The following is an 11,558-nucleotide window of genomic DNA, read 5'->3' on the forward strand; positions in this document are numbered from 1 at the left end:
TTTTAGATATTGATATAAAATAACCAATGACTTCAACACAATATTTAAAGCAGTTTTTTATTGACAGAAGAATAAACATTTAATTATCTTCAGGCTTACAATATTCTTGTCTCGCCACAGAAGTTTAGCGCGGCTCCGTCTTTATATAACAATCAAAACCCTGAGTTACAGTCCTTACATCATGGTCTTTTGATTTAGATGTGTCAAATCAATCGAAAATCATGAAAATATAAGTTTTCTCTCAAATCTGAATTATTTTAAATAAAAAAATAAAATAAATAAACCGCTAAACTAATGTGTTAGTGGGTGAGTTAAAATGAAATGACCGTTAGTTTTTAAATGACGGGAGTGCGCGGCGGAGAATGCACGTGCTCAAGCGCATACACATGCAGTGACAGACAACCACGCAAAATAAATACACATGGATATATATGATTGTATTTTAATTTAGCTTAACTAGTTTATGATTTTCAGCCATTAAAGGGAACATTTATTAATTAATTTTGGACAGTATAACATTTGTTAATGTGATCTTATAATTCCAGTTTGGACTATTTTTACCATTAAAAAATAACGTTATAACGTCTGGTTACAAAAAAAACAGCCTGCAACGTTCTGGAAACGTTATTTTCTGGTTGCAAAAGTCCCTGAAAAGAACGTTCCTAGAACGTCTTTTTTGGATCCCAAAAAACCCAAAAGGATCCAAAAACTAACGTAAGGGGAACGTTCTGTGTTCCCTGCGGTGTACCTTGGATAACTCATTTATTCGTTTTTGTTTTCAAAACAGAAAAATGAATCACCCGTTCTTTTTTAACAAATCCCACCATATACGAGACACATTTTGGGTTTGTTTTTCTCAATATTTCTTTAAGTGCATCAAATTTATATACAACAAAACCAAAACGAAACATCGTATTTTTCTTAACATCGCGCATATTAGTCCATCACAAGAAGTTCCGCTGCACTGCAGCCTCTGGCGACGAGTGGTGGTAGCACAAGACCACTCTCTTAAAATAAACATGTGTTCACTGGTGTGTGCCACTTAGTAAACAACCATATCTAAATATGTAGGTATACACTTCTGTGCAATGCTGCAGTATGTACAGTTACTGAAATAAAGAATGTGTGTGCGTGCCTGCGTGCGTGCGTACGTGCGTACGTGCAAAGCTGACAGCAAGGGAGGTTAACCATAGCCCCCATTTAAATTCATAGTGAGGGCAGCTCGTTTTGCACTTCTGATTAATTTTGCACCTTTGTTTGCACTAAATATGTGAAAGTTGTTAAATGTTAAGTTCATGAAAATGTTAAACATAAAAGACTAAACATTTCTATACAACTCTACATCCATAGCTGTTTTCAAAAATAAGATGAGATAATAATAATCTGTCTTTATCATTGCATATTACATAATAGGCTAGCCAAGTTTGATAAAAATTTGAATCTACTGAGAGATGAGAGTGTCTAAAATATACTATTATTAATATTAATTTGTTTGAGAATCAAAAGAATAACCAGAGACTGCTTCCACTCTGGTCACGGTCTGTTTGAACTGTTACAGATCAGCCAAAACACACTCTAGCAGATTTAGGGACAGTATCTATCCCAGGGCAATAAACATCCTAAACAGTTATCTAAAGTAAATGTTCAAATGTGACTCTTCTATCTCTCTGCTCTCTCCCTTATCTGGTCTATTTCCTTATTGGTCATTTTACAGTGATTATTCAAAATGCTTTGCCAAGTGTGCTTAATTGCACACACAAGGAATTTTCTAGTGTTGGAAGCTTCTGGTAGAGACATTCAACACAATGACAATACAAATATAATAGATTTACAGTCTAAAAGATTCATGCACATGTAATGCATATATAAAATAAAAGACTATTGTACAGAAAATGGGGGATAATAACATAAGAGACATTGTACAGGGTAGTTATATGTATTGTGCAAATGGATAATGTTGAAAGTAGAGGTAGTGTTTGATACATGTAGAAATAAATATAATAAGGCACTATAGTGCATACTATAGGAGTGGTGAAAGTGAAATATTGCTCTTAAGGAGCAGTTATCTGTTTAGGGGGGAGACTGCATGGGGGAAGAAGCTGCTTCTGTGTCTGGAAATCCAGGTGTTTGGTGATCTGAAGAGCCGGCCAGAGGGCATTTTTGTTGTATTATATTACAAATATTTATTTATGTCTCGTGTTTTGTGTTAGAGGTGCTCAAAGAATTTTGTTGTTTGCTTTGCCTGCAATGACAATAACAGCTGTTCATTCATTCATATTAAGATATGCGAATGTACTGTAAAGGTTAACCGGTCAGTGACTCATGATAAAAGAAGAAGTAGTGAAGAAATAGTTTTTATACTGTCTGCTTGATGAACATGTGACGTCTCATATTACTACACACCACACAAAACTTTTTATTAAAAATAAAAAAACACTAGAACACTTCCCAAAACACAAAAGAAAGTGTAATGGATTTATTAGTTATAATGGGAATGTAGTTATGCTTTTAATGCATGAAAACCCAAAGGCTCATAATGGGATTTACAAGGAAACCAATACATTTTCAATTGTGTTTTGGGTGGAGTTATATAGCTATGTATTAGAATGTAACGTGCAATGAAAAGTACAGGTTTTTGAATAACTCATCTTATTTTTATAGACATCATGTAGCCTATGTATATCTACATACAGTATAAAATGTAAATGGCAAAACACTTCTACCTACAACAGATGTGCAAAGCGTGTCTCTATCACTATACATCTTAACGGGGGCTGCGCGAGCACTGGCGCGTGCGGTTTCATACGTGCATTCTTTTTTTAACTGTATACTTCTACATTGTACAGAAATGTCTACCTAAGTGTCTGTGTGGTTGTTTACGGATTTAGTTGCACACACCACGGAACACATATGTATAATTAAAGTGAGTGGTCGTGTGCTACCACCACTCGTTGCCAGAGGCGCAGTGCATCTGAACTTCCGGTGTTTTTTAAAACTGCTTTATAAATAAACTTTGAATTGACTTGACTTTGAAAGTCATCTGATTCTTGTGAACCGTTTCCTTCGGATGGTTCGTAAGATAAAACGACTATTCTGAATGTAAAGCTTGCATGTATTATTATATTTTCTGAATTCAAGATTTAATATAAAAGTATTTCCCATTGCTGTCACTCCAGAAATATTTAATTCGTTCAAAACCTCCTTTTAATTGTGTTTATACATTTCCCTATATATCTTTAGACATATTTTAAAGCATTTTTTTTGGTATCATGTGAGTTTTTCAGGTTGACTGGGAGCAATTATGGGAAGTATGTAATTCTGAATACAGGAACAATAACAAAACAATGAGGTTTCATTTTAAATCATGCAACACAAGGACATTTTACAAACAGGTTTAATTTATTATTTATACTTTGTATCATGCAGTTGGTTCTTTAATGACTGTTAGCTAAAACTGATCTTTAAAACTGATTTCTAATTAAACACACTTATTTTTACTCACTTTTACAGGACCTTTATAGGGCTGAAAGCCCAGACAATGTTTCTAAAATCTGGATGATAAAATAACAAACATTTTAAATAAAAATGAAATTTCTTTCATCACTCTCATGTCATTCCAAACCTATATGACTTTCTTTCTTCTACAGAACACAAAATATATTTCAAAGAACTTTGGTAACAAAAAGAACTGGTCTCCATCCATTGACTGCTACTGTGTGGACACAAACCACACATTTCTTAAAATCTCTTCTTTTGTGTTTCACAGAAGAAAGAGTCATGCACAGATTCATATTTACAAATGAGGCAAACAACGACTTGGAGCAACAAAAAGACGACGATGCATGCTAGGATGCTGGTCTCAGTTAACCTGCTATAACGCATATCACAAAGCTATATAAATACATAGTTTTCTTAAGAATGCAAAGAAAAAGTGACAAAAAAGAAACTGAAACATTGACCTGACGCGACGGTCTCATTTCACAGTGCTTTGTAGAAATTTTCTTTGTGACACCCAGCATACATAGGCTACTTTTCTTTTTTAGGGTCAGCTGTTAAGAGTTTGCTTATCCTCCAATTCTGTTTGCCAGATATTGTCTGTCTCTGTGTCTTTAGGGTTTTTTTCAGGAGTGGTTCTGTTACATCGCATACTGTGCTTCCAGAGAACCACAAAAGCAATAAACAAACATGCACACATGACAAACAGAAGACAAAAGGCAACCATTTCAGCGTAGTAACTCTTCTTTGAGATGCAAACAACTTTTTCAGCTGAGTTCATGGGATTATGTCTGGCTTGTATTATGTCTTGACCACTATCCGTCCCAGTTGTCCATGCAGTTGTCTTTTTTCCTTCAGTGGGTTTAGTTTCATCAAATAATATTTCCTCCTTAGGGATAGGCTCCATATCAGTGACCTTGTTTGAGTCCTGGGTGACGTAGGGATGCTCGTGTGATGGGTGAGGGAACGATCGGGGGGTTACAGGGAGCGTAACAGAGAAGGACACTATGGTTTGCCTGAAGCCCAGTTCCTCAGAGACGCAGCGGTAGGTGCTCACAGTATCCGGAGTGACGCGAAAGGTCAGACTGTTGTCGGCCTGGTGCAGGTATGGATACTGGGACACAACGCTGTTGTCTGAAAACCTCCAGGTCACTTCAGCCAGTCTGGATCTCGACTGACATGGTAAAACCACAATCTCATTCAACTGTGCAGTATGTGTCACTGAAGAGAAACACATGCATGAGGTGTTAAAGTTCACAAAAGGTAAACATACACGCTTATTTTTGGATTGTACATTTTTTACACCAAAATATCTAACTTTGTATTTAGTGGTAATAGCAAAGAATGTTTAGAAATCTATTGTATAATCTATACAATCTAGGATAATCAATACTATTTCCTACTGACACGTCAAACTGGTGTTTAATTTGCACAGCACTGCACATTATGCAAATAAAACTTTTATGTTTGATATGAAAAGCAATGACCGAATTTATGGGTAGCACAGGAAATGCATCACCTGTCGCAGGACCTGCAGCAGTATTTTTTAACTCTGTGCACAGTTGTGTGACATTTCCATCTTCTACATCCTGTTGTCTGTGTTTGATGACAAAAAAAGCCCCGTTAGGCCTATGCATACTCAATTTGTGCAACTATATCATCGACAAGATCTTACTGACAACACAAATACAAAGCAGATCAGGTACGCTTTTGTACAAAATATAATGATAACAGATCAGAGATGGCTTAGATCAGTGGTTCTCAACTCCAGTCCTCAGGCCCCACCTGACAGAATATTTTTAGATGTCTCCCTATTGAACGCATGAACAAGTTAATGAGATAATGAAGTGATGATTGATCAATAATGATGAACAGGTGATGTTAATCGCTGAAGAAAACATCATAAGTTCAAAAACCATAATAATGTTTCCTTTAGTGTGGCTCTTACCCTTGATTTATTTTTTATATCAGCTGTTATAGTGTGTTTCTGAACAGCCATACAAAAGACAAAATTGTTGGAATGAAACCTTCTTAAATTGTTATAAGACAGATACAAATAAGGGGGATTTAAGTCTGACAAATATCGTGACGCACCAAAAATCAACCAACATTTGCACAGCTATTACCAACACCAGGACGAAATAATTTTGTCTTTGTCAGGGTCTTATTAATATGCTTCAGAAACATAACTTCAGCTAGCAAAAAATGTAACATAATAAATCAAGGGTAAGAGCCACACTTAATGAAAGCTCAAAACTATTATGGTTTTTATTCTAGTGATTGTGTTTGTTAACATCACCTGTTCATCATTAATGACTCAATCATCACTTCATTATCTCATTTACTTGTTCAGGCGTTCAATAGGGAGACATCCAAAGTATTCTGTCAGGGGGGGCCTGAGGACTGGAGTTGAGAACCACTGGCTTAGATCAACTTGTTCGTTGGCCCCCTTTGAGTAGGGTGCATCGCTTTGAGGTCCCCCAAATAATGACTTATAATCCTAAACTTAAACCAAAAACATATTCAGCATTCATAGAATGCTGGAACAACAATTCTTTTGGATGGTGGGCTTATTATTCTGATGTTTCATTGCATAAAATTTATGGTTAATTTCTATATTTAATAAAATGCCAGGAAATCTTTGTCCCCCCGAATCTATCTTGGGCCCTCCCAGGGGGACACGTCCCACAGTTTCTGAACCATTGACTTAGATCACAATAAAACAGGACTTACAGATTGGGCCTCGTGCTGGATACAGTAGTGCACATTCCAATCTCTGAATCCCAGCCACAAAACGGGTCACGGGCCAACACACACTCTGCACAGTTAGGATAGACTGAACAGCTGGACACAGGCACTCTGATGACACCCTCAGAACTGCCAATGAATATCACACCCTACAGGAATTCACAATATCCATAGAATGTCAATGAATGAAACCCATCACATGCAGAATACAAAGTGCACTTTCTGTTCTCTTTTTAGATGAAAGTGTCAAGTTCAATCAGCCGAGGGATAAATAAACAAATACATAAAAAGCGTTAAGCTTCAAACCTTGCTGGTGGACAGAATGAGGTTTTTCACAATTTGGGGTTGCTTAAAAATCTGGATCTCCTCAATGGTATGAGGACCTTTATCCAGAAGTACGACTTTATGAAGAAATCCAGACTCTAAAGACAACAGAAGAACAACTTAGAAACATTCTGGCATAAATAAACATCAGAAAAAACAAATACACAAAATGTTAAAATTGAAAGTAAATAAGTTGATGTGGTCACCTGTCAGCAGGTACAGTACAGTGTACTTCTGTCCATTTGCAGCTTGAATTCTCTGAACAGCTAAACGGCTATAAAGCTCTTTTGTGGAGGACAGGAGGAGTTTGTTACCCTCAGGATGCACTGCACGTTCAGTGAGGAAAGTCTTTTTTACAGTGTTTAACACACTGTCGGTGTCATTAAACAATCCACACTGTGAAAAGATCAAATAACTGTGGGTCATTTTTGGTGTTTAAATATTTTACCCAGTGTAAAATGCATTTGGTATTCGTTACCTTCCCGAGTTTGCCATCTCCGTTTGAGTAGTGTGTCCAGTGATTTAGATTATTAAACTTTTTGTACTGCCCTGAAAAGGCCACTTTAATATCTCCTAGACTAAAAGCACATACTGCTGACTGACCAGAGGAAAATGACCTGAGAGAGAGACGTGAAGATTCATAAGTCTGTCATCGCACAAAATCTTACAAAACAATCAATATACAGCCTCGGACAACATTAAGAGACCATTCTAATTTTTCATAATTGCCGTTTCTAGATGTATTGTAGCCATTTGGCTCCAAAATCCAACCTCAGGAGTGACATAATGTCATCCATGTGAAAGACTGACAGCATGACAAGACAGGAAAACTGTGATAAAAATCTTAAACTGTGAAAAAATATATGAGATATTACTGTTGTATTGTTTAAAAGTGAATATGAACTTGTCATCTTTGCAGAAATTGAGGTCTGAAAAAAACAGAGCATGTATTCTGTTATTTACATCCTGATTTTACAGTTTTTATTTTCTGCAAATAAATACAAATAGGAAACATATTTTGATAAAAAATTGTAAGCAATTCACAGAATGAAACGAAAATGATAATTGTACCTAAACACATACCTATAAATAGTAAATTCATAAAAACTGATTATGAAATGTTCTCTTAATTTTTCTGCGGCTGTATGTAATAAAAGAGACTGCAATTGCTCTTCATAAGCACCATTGGGGAGTAAAGACTCCGTAGAACAGAGTGTTGTCAGGGGAGTCATCATCTGACAGCGTGACCATATCCTGCAGCATGTTGAACTGGAGCTCATCACCTTGTTGGCACACCAGCTGAGATTTAACAAAAGATGTCCAACGCTTCTGTAGGACCCTGTGTCCTCCGTTGTCATCCTGGGATAAATAATTAATTGAGGAGAGAGTTTTAATAAGACTATCAAAACCAACCATGTTTTATCTACTTGCATGCTGGCCGTTTTAGCATGGTTTAGGTGCATTCACGGCCTGAAAAAGCTTTATATTGACTCAGAATCAAGAAAAGACCTCACTGTGCAAACTTGGGCCACTCGAGACACGGTGAACGATTTCACGAATGAGTCTCCGATCAAATCCCCAACCTCAGTAAAGAACAGCAGGATCTTTCCTTCACTGGAGATGTGAGTGGAACTTATGAAAACCGGAGCTATGAGAAGAAGATAATATTTCACTTCTCAAAGCCCTATTATTGTTCATCCGTAGAGCACAGAAGGAAATTTCCCCTACTTTTCACAAACGTGATTATTGCAGTACAACTTAGCATTTGCATGTGAAGCTTCTGCAAAATAGTTTGAACTGCACTAGAAGTTAATCTGAATGAAGTTGAGCAAATGTTCAGGTGTACAAACCGTTTAACAATTTTGGTTCGCTGTCGAGCATCAGGTTGTTGCGCGTGCCTTTGCTAAGACAGCGAGAAATGACTTTGTCATCAAAGTAGCCAATATTGGTTGCTGTATACAGCTCTTCATCTGAAAAGAAACAAGAATGAGAACAGTATGTAAGGCTGAAATGTTAGTAAATTTGGTGTTTCTGTAATAGAGCGTTGGACTTGGCCAAGTCATGGGTTTGGTTCCGGAGGCACAGACAAATAAATCAAATTTCTATCTTGACATTCCATTTTTAAGGATGTTTGCCAAAAAAAACCGCCAAAAATTTAAAATCTGTGTAAATCTGTGAGGTCAACCTCACCAACAATGGTGGCAGTATTTCTCTGAGTGGAGCTGTGGGGACAGCAGTTTTTGGCTTCCGATGTTTTCCTCGTGGCATTTAGGGAATCCGCTGGCTAAAACAGAGATGGTAAGAATGTTATAACGGTGACATCTACCCTTATCCATAACTGAAGTAATAAAACTAATGATTAATATTTTTTTGCTAATGTCCCACATGCATGTAATGCATAGAAAGATGCATTTGATTGTAATCTTTATGTTAGTTTAGGTAACAATGAACAAGTTGGAATCACTGAATTGGATGCCATAGGAAACTGACAGCCCTTTCTTTATCTTGTGTATATGTGCACTGTGCAACCAGTTTTATCTGCACCTGAACTGGTGATCGGCGACCACTATAAAGAGGCAAAGTATGAGTTCCTTTAACCCTGAAACTTTAACCCTAACCCCTCGACTTACATTGTATGGACACAAAACACAGAGACATTTCTCAAAATATCTTCATTTGTGTTCCAAAGAAGAAAGAGAGTGAAGAAATGATGACAGAATTTCATTTTTGTGTGAACCGTCCCTTTAATTTAATTTACAATACAATATCAATCAATATACTATAACTTACAATTATGATGCTTTCTGGTCCATATGCATTTGTCCCACATGCATAGAGATGTGTGGAGTTAAAAAATTGCAAAATACGGATGAAGTTTCCACAGTCCTGCAGAGTTAAAGTCAAATGTAAAGCAGATATGTTACAGTGTAAATATCTAGCTTCAACATTTATTAATCATCAAGTGTTTTTATTTCAACAATAACACATACCGTCTTTGAGGCCATTTTACATTTATTCAGATTGTCTTTAGATGGTTTCCATTGCAACTGTTAAAACAACAACAACATTATGTTGTATAACATTCCATCCAAACATCCTATCCACTTTGGCATTCTGTCTTCTGCTCCAGCTACTTCATGGTTTATTGTTGAGACTTGGCAGTAAATTACAACACACTCTTGTTTGGTAAATTGCTTTTGGTGTTCCTCATTTGTAAGTCACTTACATCAGCATCTGGTCAATGATTAAATGTGATTACACGATCTCGAAAGATGATCACAACAAAACACCTGTGAATTAAAGTATAGCATATGTTTCTACCCAAAACGTGAACAGTAACAAAATCTTGCTCACCTTGTCTTTCAGTGTAATATTATCAGGCTGGCTGACATCCAGTGAGAGCACAGAATCTTTAGCGCCGACAAACAGTGTGTTAGCATCAGTGCTGAGCAGCAGGGTGGTTAGGTTCTTTGCGGTAGAGCTGTGATAGACGCCCAAACCACGCTCAAGAGTACCTGAAAAGATAACGTAAGACAACTAGTTAGATATGTTAGTCTGAGTTGCCAAACGGAAAAAAAATTCTGCATGATATTTGGGATAAAACAAATAACACTGTTATTTTCTCATGTATAAAATACATCATATAAAAAAAAATACATTATGCTTATTTTTTATTGATGTATTTTTTTTAATACCAAATACTTATTATTAATATTACATAATATTAAATAGCCTACATTATAATACAATTCATATAATATTAATGTGATTCATACATAATAATTATTTATAAAATTATTTAAAATAAGGACAAATTATTAAAAAACTAACATGAATATAAAAATAACAGTCTTAAAATTTGGCACATATTTTAAAAGGATGTTTGATCTATCATCTTGTTGTATTTTGTCATGACCCTTAAACAGCGATTGTATAAGAGTCACAAATGTTTGATTTAACATTTTACAGTAATTTGTCATGACCCTTATACAGCAATTGTATCTCACTATAAGTAATGAATCAGCCGAGCTCAGACTCTTTTCCTCTTTTTTTGTTCTGAGGAAATAAGTGTGTCAACGAGTTTGGCAATACTAAGCAACATGCAGAAATGTAACCCTGTACTTTTTGTGTAACTGTTAGTTGCTCAAACTGTTTTCCTACACAATGTGTTGTTAACAATGTTATACTTTCATCCACCCTATACATCAAAACCATTTTGACATTAATTTTTCATTGTGATGTTTCCCCAGTAGCAACTGAGATGCACATTAGTGTCATTTCCTGACACTTTTATCACATTCTTATGGCTTGAGCTTCTCTCTTCTTTTACATCCTTGAACCACAGTTAACACATTAACAAATATAGACCGCAAATATATGTTGGTTAACACTGTATCTCACAAAAAATAAGTGACATAAGATTTGTTGCTGCCTGGCAACAATTGAAACAGTCCAGCAAATTTGTTCTGTTTAGTTGACGTTTGTTTGATTTGTCAATTATTTTAAAAGCAGTTGTACCAGTAACATTTCTTCTGAAACAACATTTGTGTTTACTCAGTACTACAAAATGCTTTGTTCATTTGAACAAAACCTAGAAAGACATTTTGTATAAAATCACATTTTGGTTCCTTGACAAGCACTTGGAAAGAAGTGATGCAAAATTGTGACTATTGACTCTTGTTTTCTTTCTTTTTCAAAGAATACTACATTATATGGCTATGTTAAAGCCAAGAGCCAGTTTTGTTGTTTTACATTTATATAAAAAAACAGACCTTAATACCTTCTTTTTTGAGTTATCTACTGAATAAAATAACAACATGAGTAGAATATATTTGGCAATTGACTCACCTTGAGGGAAAGAGACGCGAGGGCGCATGGAGGCCTCTAACGAATCTATCAGCCCCACAACAAAAACAGTAAAAATCCAGATGCTAAGTGATCCTGCCATCCTGACACAAGCTTTCAGCACAGAAACTGCTCGCATGTGTTAC

At 36.0% G+C, this 11,558-nt stretch overlaps 1 protein-coding gene across 1 annotated transcript; it reads right to left on the reverse strand.

The window, feature by feature from the left end:
- Positions 1-3,376: 3,376 nt before the first annotated feature.
- Positions 3,377-11,558, reverse strand: LOC130432314 (semaphorin-4A). The gene is made up of 14 exons (XM_056761624.1): positions 11,416-11,558; positions 9,922-10,082; positions 9,558-9,614; positions 9,358-9,453; positions 8,758-8,851; positions 8,418-8,537; positions 8,082-8,215; positions 7,751-7,926; positions 7,046-7,184; positions 6,774-6,963; positions 6,550-6,665; positions 6,229-6,392; positions 5,015-5,091; positions 3,377-4,716 (listed from the first exon to the last, which is right to left on the reverse strand). Exons 1-14 carry the CDS (start codon positions 11,549-11,551, stop codon positions 4,046-4,048), a joined length of 2,331 nt encoding a protein of 776 aa, XP_056617602.1. The 5' UTR covers positions 11,552-11,558; the 3' UTR covers positions 3,377-4,045.

The sequence above is a fragment of the Triplophysa dalaica genome, chromosome 12, assembly GCF_015846415.1.
Source record: "Triplophysa dalaica isolate WHDGS20190420 chromosome 12, ASM1584641v1, whole genome shotgun sequence".
In the NCBI taxonomy this organism is placed as follows: Eukaryota; Metazoa; Chordata; class Actinopteri; order Cypriniformes; family Nemacheilidae; genus Triplophysa; species Triplophysa dalaica.

Bases quoted from the DNA above. Each gene is read 5' to 3' on its own strand.
- LOC130432314 (XM_056761624.1), bottom strand. From the start codon at position 11,551: ATGCGAGCAGTTTCTGTGCTGAAAGCTTGTGTCAGGATGGCAGGATCA. The intron at 8,538-8,757 runs GTGAGGTTGACC...GTTTCTTTTCAG, and splicing joins AAATACTGCCACCATTGTTG to ATGAAGAGCTGTATACAGCA. The intron at 7,185-7,750 runs GTGCTTATGAAG...TCTCTCTCTCAG, and splicing joins GGAGTCTTTACTCCCCAATG to GTCATTTTCCTCTGGTCAGT.